General features: G+C 30.0%; 1 protein-coding gene across 1 annotated transcript in view; it reads right to left on the reverse strand.

Moving 5' to 3' along the window:
- The window catches only part of LOC142331542 (uncharacterized), a 123,500-nt gene that overhangs the window by 47,246 nt on the left and 55,632 nt on the right, over positions 1 to 20,622 (reverse strand). The window contains exon 2 of the mRNA XM_075377530.1: positions 17,778 to 17,834. Coding sequence (XP_075233645.1) covers positions 17,778 to 17,834 — 57 coding nt within the window. The remainder of the gene's footprint in view (positions 1 to 17,777; positions 17,835 to 20,622) is intronic.

Below are 20,622 nucleotides of genomic sequence, written 5' to 3' on the forward strand. Positions count from 1 at the left end.
AAATATTAGTTAATACTTATAGAGTTTTTAAATTCTAGGAAAATAGTTGACGTTATTAATTAATAAAATTAGAGTTAAAATGTTTGTAATAGCTCTTGAAATTTGTATTGTGGCTACCGGGCGATCCTAAAGGGTTATCCACTCTTTTTTTACAGTTTGGAATGGAAAATATGCAGGTGATAGAATACGCTGTAATAAATCGTCATTCGCCGTTAAACGTTAATATTTTCTTTGTATTCTACGATGTGATAGTAATTGTTAATCGGTGATCGGTAGGAAAAAGGGATATGGAAACCTTCATTCCTGATGGTATTACTACGCTTAAACTCACGATGACGTTACATACTTTATCGATATAGCGTTGTTTGTAAAGTAATCCAACCGTCTTTCACTTTAAGGTTACTGGGAAAACTCGATTAAAATTTATAAACATATCATAAATTATGTACAGTCCAGTGTTAATACAGCCGTTTATTTACGCTGTAAGACAAGAGTTCAAACCCGTTTTATGACGTTTAAAAATTTAAATGGATATGAATGAATTTGCTGATGCGATCCTGGGTAAGACCGATCGAAAGAAAATCTGTTTATTGTAAGTTATGTAAATAAGCGTAATTTTAATGAGAATAAAAGAAAAGCATTTGCGCGAGTTGTGATTAGGTTATTGTTTTTTTTTACATAAAGCTAATGAAGTATATTTAAAAAAATATATATATTTTAAAGTTTCCGCCGTAACAATGAATTTGTTGCAGATTAACATATTTATTGTTTTGGTCGGTTCAGTAAAAGCAACAAATTTCAAGGCTAGTTAGGTTAGCGTACTAAAAATAACAAGAATTAGAATATATTTTTATCAAAAAAAAACAAAGAAATGCATCTTTCAATTAATATGTCAATATATAAAACAGTTTAAAAATATCAATTTAAATAAAATTTTATCTCGTAAGAATTTTAAAGGTGTTTTTTTATGATATTATGAACTTACACAATTTGTCGAAATTATAGCCAAAGAAATGAAAATTTACCGATGTCATTCATGCTGACCCCCAACTTATTATTTTTTTTTCACCTTCTCCCCAGGCCGGATCCACGTGAATTGGTTTGCGTAGCATTTCTCCCGCCACCAACTCATTCGGTCGCCCTAAAACAAAAGACCGAATGTCTGTGCCACAAACGGCTATTCAACCTCGAAACAGTTTAGCGATCAGTGTCCTAAATAGCTCCTACAACTTACCTAACAGCGTGAGCGGACTAAGCGCGGTGCCATACACCGCCGGCTTACGTGTCCCAACCGCTCACTTGTCATATATTTGCTAAAATAATAGGCGCACCCCGTCAACTACTAAATATATATATATGACATCCTTAAATTAAAATTGACTTCGTCTAGACAGCAATTCACTGTCACGCCTAGGTCGCTGAATGCCAGCAAGTATCTGTCCAGAATATTAAAGTGATTGGAGCCTTAACTGGCTGGTGATATGACATATATATCTCTAGGTTAGCTTTAAACAGCAGTGCGGTAGGAATCTTTTCCCTTAGGTAAACTACTGATGTCGGTTGAACAAAGCAACCGCATCAAGGAACTCCCACACAGTCCGACAATGCGGTTCTAGCCACATTGACTCGCCGCTTGTGAGTGGCCAATTTTCCCCTTGACCTTTAAGTTCCAGGGTGTCCCGGTCTCTGACTCCCCCAAGAGCAGGGAAGTCCAAAATCAGGTGTTGATTTGACTGGACCCCTCCGCAGAAGCACAGCTCATCAGCTGCCAGGCGGAACTGAAACAGATATTGGGGATATTGAGGATTCACGTGAAGCATAAGCACGGCACGGGGATGTGTCCTTTACTCTAAAGAGCCCACCCGTCTACCGGCTATAAGTCCGGCATGACAGGCAGGCCCGCCAGTAGGAATTTGATTTCCTTGCCTGCCTCCAACTCCCAGTGTGAAATCACCAGGTCCGACAAAGTAGTGGTACTCTAACAATATAGAGTAATATTCCAACTATATATATATATTAAATAATTTGAAAATGGGTACCAAATAAAAAATAGCTTTAATTTTGATGAGTATAAATCCTGTACTTGATCAGATAGGAGGAGGTAGAATTAGTATACTAAATCAAAGTACGATTTGAGTGTTTTAATACATTTACACAATTTTTTTTACATGATCAGGCTGATATATAATTCTATTAAATCTGTTTATGACAGTTTACTTTTTTAGTCTGATTATTTTTATTTAAAGTATTTAAATACTGCATCTAATTAAAAAAAAAAAATATTTATCTATTTAAAAAAATTGTTTTCTAGTAACTATTAATAGTAGTACACATTCCCAGTTTATAATTTCGTTTAAATAATTATTTATGGCTTTTGTTATTATCTCGCGAAAGAGGGTTCCACAATTTAAAACAAAATCAGTAGATTTCTAGGTCTGAATAAGCTTATCCAGTTTGTATATATGTCTATTTAATGTGTCGTATTCCTAAAACCAATTGGGCATTCGGCGTAAATTATTGATTTTATCAATAATTCAAGCATAAAACTTATACGACTTCAATAAAAATTTCTACGAAGTTATTCAAGCATCATTGAACATTACAAATAAAATCATTCATACAGATTTAAACATTTTTACCAACAATTAAAATAAGCCTGACAAATGTAGGTTGTTTCTGATGTACAGCTCACATACACAACTTAATTAAAAATATTTATAATTTTATTTAAATATAACATTTTTTCGTTTATTTAATTCAATGATTCTAACTAAAGCGCGCGTGCATACCGTATTTAATTTGCGCGGGTGTAGCGGTACTAACGGCGACGGTCAGCACTAACTAAACTAATGAAATTTCACAACTTACATAGAACTACTTTCGCTTTTACGGTCGGCAAACTGGTGTAGAAGCGAGACTTAGCGCATCAGGTACCAAATCGACCATCTAGTTCGAGATCCGGCCAGACCGAGTTACTGTTTTACACTTTAAATATTACTCATTTATTTAATTCTACCGCTCACCTCTGACGTCACAACATACCAGTAGTTAAGAGCATTTTTTGCTCTTAACAAGGGTGGGGATGTGATTTTGCAAAAATTTTGTTTTACAAATTTTTTTTTAATCGCTAACAAATGTGTCTAAAAAAAATATGACCTTAATCTAGAGATACTAAGGATGACCTTGTTCTACAGCCTTACCGCTTGATATTTTCAGTTGAAAATTTAATGGAATCAATGCTCCATATATAGAAGTAATCTGACCGAGTTTGGTCTAAATCAGCCCAGTAGTTCTGGAGATATAAGGTGATGTAGAGGCCAACACCGAACACACACACGAACATTAATATCCGGAAAATTTTCGTCCAGTTTTTTGGGTTTCTTAGGTGAAAACAAAACGACATTATTCACTGAAAACCGTATATTACCAAATCGGACCGATTACAATACTTTCACTTCTAGAGCTATAGCTCTGCTATAGCGCTATCTAGACGGAAAAGTAAAAAATACAATATTTAACAATAATTTGAAAAGAAGATTTGAACCTGACGGAAATCATTTGTTAAAAACGCTATCAGACAATGAAGAAACACTACGTTTGACTAAATTTAAATGCGTCAGTTTATTAAAATTGAGGTTAATACGAGTAATAATGAGAGTTAACATAATGAGAGTTTTCTTAAACACAAATGTTGCTGTATATTAATTTACCTATCCCGATATAGATTAGTTTAATGATAAATAAAAAAAATGTGTCATGTGAAAATATAATTGATCGTATAAATTATTTATATCGGCTACAAAATATCGAGACATACAGACATCAATCGATAGATAAACGCATTTATATGTTTATTTAATATATTGGTTATTATCTGTTTATTATCTACGTCAAATAATACATGGTAGTTGGTTTTTTCAACGTTCATTTGTAATAATTACAAGAGAGTGCAGTTAATTGAATCAGCCTTGAAAAAACATAACTAATTATACAAGCATTCAGATGTAATTGAAAGTAACGACACCAGAGGTTATTAATAAAATTACAGCTATGTTAATGGAGAAATTTATCAAAAAAATACGATAACCGCTTTCAGAAACTTGTTTTTATTTTTGTAATTTGCTTTATATATATATTTTTTCTTAAATAAAATAAATTATATTAATGTATTCTATAAAAAAAATAATGAGATTCTAATATTAAGATTTATATAAATATAAAACAGTTTTAAAAATGTAAAAGAAAACTGCTATAAATCGATTTGAATAAATGTAAATAGGCAAAAAAAAAATTAAATAAGAAAAGAAATATAAAATTCAGTTCAGGTAGATAAGAAACAGATCTAAATTCAGGTAAATTAAACTTTACAGAACGAGGAAAATGATAAATTACCAGTAATTTATTATGTATGAGGGTCCCGCATATTTGATATAGTGTGACGGCCATTGTCACTTCGAAGCCTACATACAACAGTTTATTTACATTACTTGTTAAGCATTTCCCTCAATGTTTTTTTTTTCTTTTTATAGTGTTTACTGTATATTAAAACACCCCTTTTGGTTTTCGCTTATAATAATATTTTTTAATATTTAAAAAAAGTAAATTATATATTATAGATAAATTAATTATAGATCTACGAGTAAGAATTAACCTGATTTCATCAAATTTAATGATTCTTAAACATTTAGAATATTTGACATTGTAGCATGTTGAAAATTGAAGAAATGTGATTGAAGGTTTTTTGAAGTGCCAAAAATGCTTTTAATAATCCGGGTTTCACAACTGAAAAGTCAAACTACTCTACTATCATTTGTCATATTTACGAATGGGATAATAAACATAACCCACCGGATTGGTCTAGTTGTAAACTCGTCATCGCAAATCAGCTGATTTCAAAGTCGAGATTTCTAACGTTCATATTATAATAAAGGCAGTTACATTTATGCGGATTTGAAAACTTCATTGTGGATACCAGTGTTCTTTGGGGGTCGGGTTTCAATTAACCAAACAATTTCAGGAACGGTGGACCTGAGATGTATATATATATATATATATATATATACATATATATAGGACTATAGAAAAATGGACAAATTTTAGAAACCAGAGGAAGAATACCACTAAGATTATTAGAAGAGTCAAGAAAAATCAGGATAAAGAGATTCTGGAAGGTATTGACAGCGACTTCAAACAACATAAAACTAGAGACTTTTACAGGATCTTCACGGACCAGCTGCGGGGATATCAACCATCAGGACTCTGCTTCAGAGATGAAAATGGCAAACTTGCACTAGATAATAAACAGAACTGCCAGATATTGGCAAGATACTTTGAAAAATTATTAAACTGTGATAAACCAAAAGAAAGACTGCAATTCCTAAAGAATGGCGAGAAGAAAAAAGAAGATTCCAAACCACAATCACTGAAAGAAATAGTTACACTGATAAAGGAATTAAAGAACAACAAAGCACCAGGAGAAAATGGAATAATGTCCGAAATGATAAAACATGGAGGACAGATTATGGCTGAGAAAATTCAAAAAAGGTTGAAGAAATCTGGATAACAGAAACACTACCAGATGAGTGGAAGACGACACTGATACACCCACTACACAAGAAAGGTGATAAATCCAACACAAACAACTACAGAGGAAAAAGAATGAACTGAAGGAAATGGAAATACGTGAAAGAAGAATCTTGAGGAAAATATTGGGACTAAGAAAACTAGAAGACGGGTCTTACAGACTAAGATGTAACGAAGAACTTTATAAAGGGAACAACGAACCGCTGACATCGACGATGAGAAAACGAAGGGTGAAGTTCTACGGTCATATACTCAGGATGACGGATGATAGGTTAACGAAGTCGTCTTTAGTTTTTTAACAAATATGAAATCGACTACGAATTGGGTCGTCGAAGATAAGAAGGATATCAGCGAACTACAACTGAACGAAGGCGATGAGTGAAACTGAACTGAGTTTAGAGATAAAATTAATAAGCACATTTTCCGGAAACTTACAGATAAGACAAGAACTGGGAGGTAGTGGACTGATGAACAAAAACAAGTTAAACGAGACGAAATTGTTCTGGGAAAACAGATGAAGGCATCTGTTGTGCATAAAGTTCAACGCGGTCCAAAGAGACCATAACGAAAATATATATATAAATCCCCATAAGCTTGTTTGTTCTCGCATCACGCGAGAACCAATCGACGGATTGCTTTCAAAGCACACCATATATTTATAGTAGGAATAGACATTGGCACAAGGAGCATACTTTACTTCAGCAACAATAATTATCACACTACCAACAGAATTAAAATCTTTAGACACATAGCTGCAATTCAAGGAATAATTAAAAAGATCATTAGCAAGATACAATCGTGTTATCACAGGGTAGATTTTAAGCCGTATACCGAGGTCCTAGCAGACTTAGGAGTGAAGTTATGAATTAAAGATATTTATCAAAGAAAAGAAATAATAAATCCTTTTACTTCATTATTATAGTTCAGTCTTTTTTCTGCCTTCTTTTCCGAACCCATCCCAATGGTGTATTTGCTATAGTAATTTTTTTTCAGCTTAAAAATTTCTATTGACTCAGGTATGTATAAAATAATATTTTTCGACACATTACATCTGTAATTTCCATTTATAAAATATATACGCATAAACTACAAGAATTTAAGATGTTACATATATATATTTTTTTTTAAATCACACTTCGTATAAAAGATTATTCTGTACAAAATGAAAAATAAGATCTTATACGTAGTTTGAAATTAAAACGTAAAAGCTTAAATAAATAAAAAAAGAAAGTCACCACGGCAACAGAAATAAATTACGAATTATTCGTCGTCAAAGTTGTGTGTATTTTAATTCCCGTAATTATTACTATTCTCTCTTGCAATAAAGTTTCTTTTTTAGGTTTATATAAATCCTGAATACTTTAATTGTTATTTACCAGTATTATTCTACCAACTATGACGGTAACGAACAGTGTGAACGTCAGAGGACGGAGCCCTCTGGCCAGATGGGAATGACGACTGAAGCGAGTTGTGGGGTCCTGTAGTAGGCCCCGTGGACCCGAGGAGCCCTTGGGTCGGCTGCAGGGTTGTCGTAGGCGGACCTGAGCTCCGAAGTCCAGGTCCAGGTCGTGGAAACGAGCCCCGACCGACTATATATATATATATATATATATATATAGCAGCAGCATATATATTAATATTACGTAGACCGGTGTATCAAATTCTCCCTCCCTTTATTTTTTGAAGTAAATCAAATAAATTTGTTGTCTAAAATTTTGCAAAATGTACGGCAATAAAACGTCATTCGAAAGCTAAAAGGTAGAGACTGTCACATTGTCCAACTTCCTACTGATTTTGAATAATTTTTTCTAAATAAATTGTAATAGTGTAAAGCAAAAAATAATAAATGATTAAAAATTAAAACTAAAAATTTCCAATAATTTTATTAGCTATTGAACACAGTGAAATGTGGTGTTAAATTAGTAAAGTTTCATACTCAAATTAGTAAATGTAAAAATTTTGTCCCCTTTTATTCTTATTCTTTTGAATATAAGCACAAAAAGTAATGGAATTTCTCGGATTCAACTCGTACTAGCTTTAAGTTTAATAAAATAATATATTGTAAACAAATTTTAATAAAAAATTTCTGGTGTTTTTTATTAGTAATTATTCAAATAAATCGATAGCTATTGTAAAAGAAATTATTTTCAGCAGTGTTAACGTTTTACAATTAAATACAAACGCTTTCAAAAGAGCACAAATGTGCTCTAAAACAGCGTGACAAGTTTTTAGGAATATATATATTCCTAAAAACTTGTATTATGTTTTATCTCGTCTTCTACTGTATGTAAGAAGGTTTCAGTCACGCTGTTGAAACGGGCTTCGTTAAATGTATACACTGAATGTGCTGAAAATGCATTAAAGTTATAGGAATTCCAAAGATTAACAATTTTTTTTTTACTTTTTTAAATGTAATTATATATTATTTTTATAATTTCAATCGTTATTTTTTTCGATTATATTTGTTATTTTTTTATTTTATTTAAAATAAGGTAGTTGGAATTGTTTTAATTCATGATGTTATTACGTCGTTTTGTTGAAAGCAATTGACGTTCCCCCATTATGAATAATAGAAACTCACTCCGCCGAAATTTAAAAAATTATACACCTAAAATTTTAATATGATTAAGTAAAAGTTACCTTTTATGTACAGAGTTTTCAACAAACGGTAAAAAATTATTTATTTATTATATTTAAAATACCTGGTTTTCTTCGTAAATTAATAAGGTTTTTTAAATCAATCTAGTTTTTTTAATTTTTTTTTTTTTTATAATTTTTAATTGATTTTATAAAAATTAGCTCACTCTAAATATAATGTAATGAAGAGCTTTGCGAAGCGTGTCAAACATCTTCCTACATCAACTAGAAGCAGACATAAAATATACATTCAAGACTTACATATATATATTTATAAAATTACTACTTGAAAAGTAATTGTAATTAAACAAATTATCATTTCGTAAATTAACATTAAGTGAGATCTTTAAGCCTCCAAATACTAGGAAATATGTTAATATTTTTGGTAAAACTTACGTTTGTATGTCTACTTTTTGTCTGTCACCCTATAAATTGCTTTAGTTCCGGAAGTATCAAAAAAAGAAAACTCGGTTTTTTGTTTTCTGTGTGTGGTAAATTGATGCCATTAAAATTTGGCGCTGATACCTAATGGTAGTAGTGGCAATTGGTGGGTTGTGAGAGTGTTATACCATACGACATATAAAGTTTTCCTGAATATCTTTCTTTGACGAATTTTGAATATTCGTCAAAGAAAGATTCGTCAAATCTTTTTTTTGTAAAGATTTTTCAAAAAAAAACTAAAAAAGTAATCCCGTTTTTAAACAAAATATTCTTTCTTCTATTTATTTGCTACTTTTATTATTTTCTTAAGATTTAAATTTAATATAATAATTTGTTATCGGGTAGACTGATGCTTTTCAATTTTTTGATGTGAGAGTGGTGAAGCTTGTATCTAGAGGTGCGTAAAATTCATTAAAAAATAGTTATTTTTAGAGCACATTTGTGCTCTTTTAAAGCGTTTTTATTTAATTGTAAAACGTTAACACTGCTGAAAATAATTTCTTTTACAATAGCTATCGATTTATTTGAATAATTACTAATAAAAAACACCAGAAATTTTTTATTAAAATTTGTTTACAATATATTATTTTATTAAACTTAAAGCTAGTACGAGTTGAATCCGAGAAATTCCATTACTTTTTGTGCTTATATTCAAAAGAATAAGAATAAAAGGGGACAAAATTTTTACATTTACTAATTTGAGTATGAAACTTTACTAATTTAACACCACATTTCACTGTATTCAATAGCTAATTAAATTATTGGAAATTTTTAGTTTTAATTTTTAATCATTTATTATTTTTTGCTTTATACTATTACAATTTATTTAGAAAAAATTATTCAAAATCAGTAGGAAGTTGGACAATATGACAGTCTCTACCTTTTAGCTTTCGAATGACGTTTTATTGCCGTACATTTTGCAAAATTTTAGACAACAAATTTATTTGATTTACTTCAAAAAATAAAGGGAGAGAGAATTTGATACACCGGTCTACGTAATATTAATATAATATATATTATGGAAATTTTTATTCGTAGTTTTGTAAAGTATTTAAATTTAGAAGAAAATTGATGGCTTTTATATTGTAGATAATACACCTAGATTTACGATCGGATAATTTTAAACAAAAGAAAAAAACTATGGAATTTAAAATTCACCAATCATTTTTTTTTAATTTTTTTTTTTATTGTTTAATTTTTATTTTACTTTTTTTTTTAATTAAATTTTTCTTTTTATTTATTTATTTTTTATTGTGCTTAAATCGATAAAATTAATAATTTTTTAATGTTTCCTTGAAGAAAAATGAGCGACAAGCAATGTCCTTTATATAAAGTTTGTAAAGCTTACTTAATAAAAGATATTGAAAATTAAATTGATAATCGATCCGATAACGGAAAGGAAAGGTTTCCTTTAAATAATATTTACTTAAATATTATAATACTTCGAATTGACAACTCCGGGCAATTTACTCACTAAGTAGGACACATTAACCGAAGTTCATGGATAATATAATATTACGATGAATGATTAATTTGTTTTTATTGATCGATTCGTATACAATGACAGCTACTTTAATCTGTTTTTCTTTCTTTTTCAGCGACCGATTACGAATAATAACGTATAATTCTATGAATTTGATTTTATGCATTAATATGTAAATGTATTATATATTATACTTTGCATATTTTTATGTATATATTACATTTAAAAAGACAGAAAAAGAAAATAATGATTTATGCTTAAGAAAATTTCGTGATAAGAAAATTAATTTTCAGTTTGTATATTCATCATCAGTTAATCAATTTTACGTTAAAAATTTGTTATACTAAGCGCAACGTAAAATGATGGATGACTTTGTCATATTATTGTCATTAAAAAAGCTGACCACAAAGCTGTAATACTTTCATGGCATCGGTTATTTATTCTTATATATTGGGGAAAAAAATGATACATGAAAAGCAAACCAAAAAAAGTTTTTATAAAACTCAAAAAACCGATATTTATAAATTTTAATCGGCTTCCTTCCCTAATACTGCCCCCAATTTTTTTTTTATGGTCAGTTGCGCTAAGAATGCAACTGAATCCTTTATTTCATGTACGCCTAAGAAAACATAAAAAAAATTTTGGTTAAAAAATTTGCTATAAATAAAATAATAGCTTTTTTGAATTTGGGAAGAAGAATTTTGGGGAAAATTTTTTAATGGGTTAAATAAGCGTGCACGCATGAACTGAACTTAATATAAACTGGGATTATGTTTGCAAAATTTTGAGAAAATTGACCCTAAAAATATCCCACCTCTAAAGATATTAAACCAAAATGTTTACCGATAAATTGTCACGTATGCAAGAGTTTCTGTACAAAATGTAATCAAAATCGGTTTATCCAGTCAATGGTTATTAAGCTCAAACACTATAACACACGTACGTACGAACATTACCCCCTAAATTTTATTTTTATTATTTTATTTTGGGGGGGGGTTCCTGGGTCACGAGAAGTCGAGAAATGACAAAAAAACCGTACCCCACTTTTTGACTGATTACAATAATACTTTCCTTCTTGCAGCGTAACTCTTAAGCTATGCCAAGAAAATAAACATTTTACAAAAAAAAAAATCCCTCTCAACTCGCCAGAAGGCGGAGGTATATTTCATCGTGCTAAATAGGGGGATACAAAAGATTTCCACCTTAAAGTTAAGAAAAACTACAAATTTATTCAATAAGACAATGGTTGCATGTTAAAAAAAACTTTCACATGTCTAGCATACATGCCTCATCTTACATTTTCAGCAATATTTGGTCATCCCTTGCAGTAAGGGTTGATCATATCAAAAATTGTTTCCGACAAAAGATTTAGGTAATGTTTAGAGAACTAACGACCACTTGAAACCGATTCGATATTGTTCCTATTAAGGGAGGTATGTTTTTTGTTGTTTTCCAAACCCCATTTTTTTAACCTCTTGGGGCAATGGTTGGTGATATCAAAAAACTTTACTTAAATAAGTTTTAGGCCCTCATCCGAAAAAAATAGTATGAACTTTAAACGAATTCGATATTTTACTTAACAAGAAAGTGATAGCGATATTTTGTTATTTTGAAAAAGCCCCTCCCATTTCCACTCCCATCTCCCGATTTTGCCCATTAACGAACTCAACCGAGATTTTAGATCGTTATATTTTATGTTTCAATTTGAAAGTGATTGGCGCAAAATTACGGCAGTTATCGTGTCTACAAGAAAGTGAAATATATATATATTTTTAAATTTTGTACTGACGATGGTTTTTGGGACTGGGAGATATGAAACACAAAGATATGTCGAAATTTTCCGGAAGTCAAATCATAGTACCCATTAAAATAAGTAACTTTCTTGTGAAATCTACCTTACATTTAATTAGACCATCGGAATCTTCACTATTTTCCAAGTAAAATTTATGTAATATTGTTTTAAAATTTAAGCTACCTAAACAAAATAAACCAAAAAAAAAAAAAAAAAAATACTTCCTAATAACATTTAAAGTAAACTTATAACAAATAAAACCGAATCAACTAAAAAAAAAAATAAACCTCGTTTTCGGTTTTATTTTTATTGGAATAAAAATATTATCAAAATATTACATTTTTCAGGAGATTTGCGGAAAAATAAAATTTGGATCGGTATAAAAAATTGACAGACCGCTGAAAAAATTTGATATTCTAACAAGTTGTTAATCTAAACCTTATTTATTATTCTACGTTGTATCAGTTTGATTGAGTGACTGAATATTTGAATATTTAAAACTAATTTAAATATGTTTTTTTTCTATAAAAGTTTTATTTACAATTAGTTACATTTTTCTACGAACCTTAAATAAATTAAATGACTCAAAAGATAATTTAAATGATGTAAATAAATTAAATGAAATAAATTAATAATAATTTTATATTTGATGTTTACATCATATAAATACACATTAAAAAGGAATCCCTGTTGAAATTCCTGAAAAATTATATATTAATACTACATAGAACTAATTGGCAGAACGTAGTATGTACACAAGATATTTTTGAAGAACTTCCCTATCGGTAGTATAGTAGAAAACAATAACAAGAATCATGAAATAGCAGAACGATGGAATACTTAGAAAATAAAAAATAAACCAGCAAAGAGAAAATTAAAAATGAAAGTGAAAAAGAAACAGTGAAGAAGAGAATTACGGATCGATTAATTAATGCAAAACACTCAGCGGGTATAATTACACTTTAGAGATATTAAGATCCAGTACGTGTTACCGCTTAAGTCTTCTAAAATCCTCACCGTCGTCTAGGATGTTTACGGCCTTAGTTAACGTAGTCGTTTACCCGAAGTTCATATTTAAAACCGAAACGTTGTGTTTTTTCCTTGACGTGCTGTAGACCCAAATATTCGTAGAGTTCACTGTTTTTAACAAACCACGGCGCCTCGGCTATATCTCTGTAGTTTGTTCTGCAACCGCTGTATTTTCAACATTTGATTTCTTTGCCGTGCCCGATAGTTGAAAACGTATGCCAATATCGGTTTCAGAATTTCTGAGTATAAAAGTAGCTTAACGGTCAAACATAACTCAGACTTCCTGCCCGGCAACAAGTATATTTTTTTGAGCTCACGTTAAGCTGCTTTCTCTTCTCCCTCGCACGAACCTTTTATGAATTTATTTTATGAATTAAAAACACGCGTATGGAACGCCATTTCTATCGTTAAAGTTCACTCGGTCTCAACTGAATATACATCCTGCTGCGATAAGTAAATTTCTCCTTTTCACTGCATAAATTTATCAAAAATTTAACAACTCACAATTTTTTTTTTATTTAATCAGTAAATAAGTCAATGAATGTAATATCGGCAACAAAAAAGTAATGCTTTTTATCATTTATTCATAAATAAGGTTTATTCTAGGTTACATCGGCCACTCTAATCGATATCAAATTTAAAATAAGTCACGCTAGCTAATTATTGTTAAAATAACTCAGGAAATTTTTTCGCACATTCTAGGCTATAAATACTCAAACTATTAAATAGAAGAAATTTTAAGCGATTCAATAAAATTTCGACGTGAAAAATTTGTAATCAAGTTAATTACAACAAATTGCAGTTACGTAAAACATTGCAACCATTGTACTTGAACGAGAGAACTGCCGTTCTAAGCACGCCTTCTTAATTAATAAAATATTTTTAAATCTAATTTCATTCCTCGTCTTCATTTTATATGCTTTCGAGTTGTTACGGTCGAATTCGTGTTACACTGACGATACCTATTGTAAAAAAAAATTACTGCAAAACACTTGTCAGATTCCAGAATGAACTTAAAAACGTCATTGAATTTTTCTTAAATTATTTAATCCGATTGGTATTCGGTAAAGTTATAAATGAGGGTTAGATGAACAAAATTTCGTCATACCAAATTTTTATCGCCGTCTGTTATTTTACTGTAACTGTATAAATCATATTTTTCCGAAAATCTTCTGAAAAATCGTGTTATTTTATTTTCAGGCTAATAAAAAGGAAACGGAAAAATAAGCATTGCTTTATTTATTTTATGTAAAAAAGACGTAATTATAATGGTGTAATTAAATTCTTTGTACAATTTTTGTTGACGATAGAGTAACGAGGCGAGTTATATGGCAATTAATATTAATTTTTTTTTTTTTTTTTTACTTAGATTAATTTATCCACATCAATTGGAAGCTTGTGCGTGGGAATATTAAAACTGAAATAATAATTACTACGACAGTTTATAATTAACACTAAAATGTAATATTATCTTCATTACGTTCCCCGATTATTACACTATTGTGCTGAAAATTTTACATTTTTCTTTTTTCTGATAATGTCAAATAATAATGGTATAGATTGAATTGATACGGATGACGTCGACAACGATTATGAACTTGAAATCTTAGATTTTTATTTCTTCTCTCTGTTCTTCTTTTGTTATATTATCTAAATTTATTCCAATAATACTCTATTTAAATCGAGTATTTATTTGTTATAATTTTCTTTTTCTATTACCCCTAACCTTATTTCATTCAGCATAATCGTCAATGTTTTATTTCAACAATTCCTAAATATTGTGAGTAATTGTAAATTTTAATCTATATATAAAAAGATTTTTCATTTATAAATAATTTATCAAGTCGTAGTTTTATACATGAACATCGACCGAATTTTTATCTTTAAGTGATTAAATCAGAAGATGAGATTATAAAATAATCTTCGCTGTATGAAAATAAGATAAATAAAGAAAATAATACTCCACTTTCAGAGAGAAATTTTATGATTATAATTTAGATTTGACACAAAAAGAATAATTTAGCGTAAATTTTTAATTAAATACAGTAATAAAAAATCTGATGTGGACATCACATGACTTCCTTGTACACCTATTGAATTGCCTTTTTTTTTAAATGAAAACTAAATAAAATTCTATTTCATTAATAACTTCTGAAAATTTTTTTTATTGTTATTAAATTACTATGAATCGTAAACGATTTTACAATGAGAGGTTAATAATTATTATTAATAAATCAATATATTGAAATTAAAAAGAAAAAAGTTAAAAAAAGAAAATGAAGTATAATTCGAACCGATATGCCTTCACCTAAGATGAAAATATTTCATTAATTAAACTTTTATTTGGGTAAAACTCTGAAACCAATCAAAATAAGTTCCACTTTTGATATATCGTTGAAAAGCTCTCAATGAAGGCTTATTACTGCAGTTAAGATAAAGTCCAATATCCAAAATTTTGGGATTTTTGGACACTTTTCATCCCGTCGATTGCAGTCAAAAGGAGAGGGGCGCAACTAGATATTACAAGAGTCCTAAATCCAAAATTTCAACATCCTACGGTTAATCGTTTTTGAGTTATGCGAGATACATACATCACGCCGAAACTAGTCAAAATGGATTCAGCGATAGTCAAAATGGATATTTCCATTGAAATCTGAGAAACTGAAATTCTTCGCGATCACAATTCTTCCTTTACTTCGTACAAGGAAAAAACAAAGCAATATGTTGATAAATATTCGATTTGTATCATATAGAGCGACGCGTGGAAGGGAATATCTTCTCTTCCATTTCCTGTCTAACGGGTTGAAAACAGATTTACCACTAATCGTCCGATTTTCATATTTTTGCAAGTTACTCATATACATTATTTTTATATATGTATTTTTCGTCTTAAACCTTGCTCTTCTTTATATGCACATTTTTAATTTGTTTTTTGTCGCTTGACGGGACTGGTAGATTGTTCCGTTTAATTTTTTTTTTCGTACACCGGTACTAAAAGTAATTAAAAATAATACTTATTTAACTTAATATATTATTAGTTTAAATCTGATGTAAATAAAATGTCATCAAAAAGTAATTTCTAATAGGCTTATTAAGCGGTTAACGAATGAATAAAGTGCACAGTGCGAGCAGTACTTTTATATTATGAAATTAAATTTAGTCGCGTCAACTAATCGTATTAACAGCTTTATCATAATACGGGTATAGTCGACTACGGTTCTTGTGGTCTTTTAATACAAATGAGTCATTTTCAGTATGACTAGACTGTACTTCCGAAGTTTGGTTATACGAGGACAGAACTATGAAAAAGTGTAGTTTTTTGTACGTAATGCTGTTCATAATTTTCATTATTATTTTTCTAATAATGACTGTATTTATTTATTTGTCTCGAGATAAAACTTTTTCGACGCATATCATTTTATTTGTAGTCTCTATAAAAATTCTGCGATCAAATAATGAAAGTAAAAGTAGACTAAAGGGATCGTTCGAATTAAGGAGATTGAATTTATTAAACGTGCTGTGATGCGTATAGTAAAAAGAAATAAAAAACAAGGTCAAAAAATTATAAACATACAAACGAAAAAGAGGATGGGAGAAGACGTAAATATATACGAAAGTAGGAAAGTAATATTTAAAGAAATATTAAAATTTTTCCGGGTTTATCTAAACGGACTTAAAGAAAAAGTGTAAAAATAAAGTTTTTTCATTTATGTCCAAATGGAAAACGAAAATGTGCACATTTGACAAAGAAGTTATTCGGAGGACTGTAGAAGAGTATTATGTAGTTTAAAAAACTATACTTATAATGAAACTATTATCCTTTTTAAAAGATTTTGAATAATTTAAAAAAATCCGCTAAAAAAGTACGTCTCGTATAGAAAAGACCTTGAATTGTAAATAGTGTAATTTTATACAGATAAAAATTTACCAAGTGAGGATAAGCGATTATTCTATATTAACGAGACGTGGGGTTGACGTAATTTTAACTTTTAACAGATGTCGGCAGTATGAACATGTAGAAGTAGTTTTAAGCGATTACAGCTCTACAAGTGGGTTTATATTTCTACAAATCGGCTCTAATAACTGATTTCTTGAAGACGCTTCCTTGATTTTCAAAGATGAAATAACAATCGGGGTTTATCAAGAGCAGTTAAAAGCTAATAACTTTGAAAAATGAATTAAAAATATAGATTACACTATATAAAATATAGATAACACTTCATATGATACAAGGGAAATATTACATACATTCTTCTACCGAGGAATGCATAGAATCGTGGATCCTAAATGAGTAAAGAAAAACAGCCTGGATTCAGTATGAGAAAACCATTTCTTTTTCGGCTTGTTGATCAAAATGAACTGGTCTCGAAACAGTACAGTATTTATTCAGTGTTGGGGACTGTTGGCACGCAATAGTTATACTCCCCCCACCCCCCGCATATTTATGTTTTAACACGGCTGAGACAAGTACAAGTATGAAACAAGTAGCTGAAACAAGTAAATATATGTAGAAGCAAATCGAACAAAAAGAAACGTTTAAACACAAGCTGATGAATTATAATTGATTTAGCCTTTACATAAATATAATTAAATTGGCAAGAATTACTTCTAACTATGCGTACTCATCGATCAGTTACAAACGATCTGCTGTAAACGAATTGAAAACAATTGACGAAGGTGTAAATTAAGAGATGATTGAAAATATCAATGGTTATAGGCCTGTTATTATTATAGTACAGACTCTTGTTGCGATACCTACTGTTAATCTGTATACTACTCGTATATATAGTAATAATATAATTTTATACTTACAGAAAAACAATCTTTCTTCTTTAAACAAGGAGAAAATGCTTCATTTCTATGAGTGAACTGAAATGAAAAAGAAGAAAATAAATTAGCTTATAAAATACTAAAAATAAGGTAACATTAATCAAATATTGGTAAATTTAACTATTAGTAATTGCTGTGGATAAAATAATATGAAAACCTCATTTCAACTCAAAAATTGGTATATATTATTGTAAATTTTTTTCATTAGGTTGTAACCGATATTTTTAACAGCGATTTCAAATTTATTCGTACTTATGCAATCAAGTTTATGAAATTTGAATTAGGTAGTAGATAATCTTAAGGTGAAAAATGTCAATTAATAGTTAGAATTATAAGCTCGAAAGAACAGAGTAACTGGAAGAGATACGACGTAAGTCGATTAATGAAACAAACAAGTATTAATATTAAATAAAATCTTTTAAAAGAGACCACAACGAAAAGATCCTTAGTCTATGATAATTATTCTTAAAATTTTAAATAGTAATATGACCTTATTTCCGTAAACTTGTTATATAATGTCGATACACACAGGTGCCTCCTCTTACAAATAATCTCTCTTACAAATAAGGTTGCTTCTAATTATTAAAAATATAATTAGTGATTATTATTAAATTACGTAAGGTAAATATTATTATTATTAAACATGTAATTAAATTAAGACATAACGATCAAATAATTAATAAATTCGCTAATTCTATTTGTTTTTCAAAAAACTGTATTACTTGGGTGTTTGTAAGGTTACTTAATAAATTAGTAAGTTCAAACTAATTATACACACATATATATATATATATATATATATATATATATATATATATTAATAATAATTCTTCCAGTGTCTAAAGTTATTCCAGTTTTATGAATTTTAATTTAACAAAGGTGGAGGCGCCTTCCTTCGTAAAATATTCCGGAGGTAAACTACCCCCCCGTTCGGATCTCCGAGTGGAGACCGCTAAGGAAGGGGCCACCAGAAAATTAAGAAATAACATTCTACGAGTCGAAGCGTGGAATTGTAGAAGTCTAAAGATCAGTAGATTAAAAAATTTAATGAGGGAAATGGATAGGTTAAATGTAGATGTAGTAGGAATTAGCGAGGTCCGTCGGGAAGAGGAAAGCGACTTTTGGTGAGGTAAGTTTTGAATAATTAACTCAACTTCAAATAAAAGGTAGGCAGGAGTAGGTTTCGTAATGAACAAGAAGACAGGGAAGAGAGTAGAGTATTTCAAATAGCTCAGCTATAGAATCATTGTAATAACGATAAAATCAAAACCTAAGCCGTCAACGATTGTTATCGTGTATACGTCTACAAGTGCCCATGATGATGTAGATGTTGAGGTAGAGTGTACAATGAGGGCCCGGATTCAAATCCAAGTAGGGATGGCATTTTTCATACGCTATACGATTCCATTTCTAATTACCACCAACAAGCTTCAAAGTTATCTGGCGATGTAATCGAGGAAACAAAAAAAAAGATTAAAATAGAGAAATTTTTGTTAAACAAGATTGAACCTGATCCAAAAAAAACATATTCAAATGTAAAAGACAAAATAATTTTTTTATTGTTCCCTTAAAAAATTTTTCAGACTTATTTTTTGAAGTCTCCGCTAAATTTTAAAATTAACTTGAAGATTAAACCAAATAAATTTCGTAATCCGTATCTCGTGCTCTCGTGATTCGATTAAAACCTGGAGCCGATTTTAAAAAATAAGTTTCAAATTACCAACCGCACAATATATCTTAAACAGCAGTGACGGCTCGCGTTACTGTGGAACTGCAGTACCCCCTATTTCCACTTGATATTATCGATAGCATTTAATATAATGAGTCCTTTCTTCTTTAATTCTTTCTTTATACTTGTACCATCTTATATAATCCTTAAGCTTAAAATCAGTAGCCATCCCCCAGTTTATGAAAAAGATACAAAAATCTTTGTAACTGTGCGCTTCACAGTTCCAGTGGCCTGGTGTTTGGCTGTTGTGCGCATGCGCACATAGGAAGCTGCTGCGAGGGAGAGAGAGCACTGTTGCTCCTACAGTGCCAACTCTGGCTGGCGTGCTGGTGGAAGGTAGTTTTTTTTTACTCCGCGTGTGTATGGAACGTTCCTTTTTCGTTCCCTTTTATAGTTTAGTCGATGGAAGGAATATGAAAAAAGCGGTTTAATTGTTTTTTCAGGAGTGATCAAAAGGTGGCGGGAAGCAAGGGCTTTTTGATTGCCAAATCTGTCCAAAAACACTCAGGAAGGGCGATAGAGAAGATAATTAGCAAAAATTAATTTTTTTTTCTGTGTATATATAAATTTAAATTAAGCACCATTGGACTATAGTGTTTTTAAGCGGACATTTTATTAAGTTATTATCTCTAATAATACTAAAAAATATTATCTGTATTAAAATTTTATTATTTATTCGGTTAAACAGAATACGGGTTTTAAGCGCAATATGTTTAAAAACTGTGTACCATATTCTTGAATGTGATAAAGTGTAGTATTAGATTATTGTCCTGCTTCTAGCTTTTCTATTTGATTCATTTGTTCGGTTCTTTTAATTTACAAAAAACTTTAACCATGGCCTTGAAAAGGTCCAGAAAAAGGTTTCTGGAACAGCAACCCCACTAATTTTAGCTACAAGCCACCACTGTAAAACAATCTACTTATCTTTAGGAATCACGACTGTACCTAAAATTTTTAATTGTAATTATATTTTTTAATAGAATTGAACGGAATTTTTTTTTAGTTAAGCGATTTAATCAAAGTATGGTTCCTTTAATTGACAAGAAGGGCAGATTAAATGACCTACCTAATCGCTTGATCCAGACGGATTTCTATGTA

This window comes from Lycorma delicatula, chromosome 10 (genome assembly GCF_047948215.1).
Source record: "Lycorma delicatula isolate Av1 chromosome 10, ASM4794821v1, whole genome shotgun sequence".
NCBI lineage: Eukaryota > Metazoa > Arthropoda > Insecta > Hemiptera > Fulgoridae > Lycorma > Lycorma delicatula.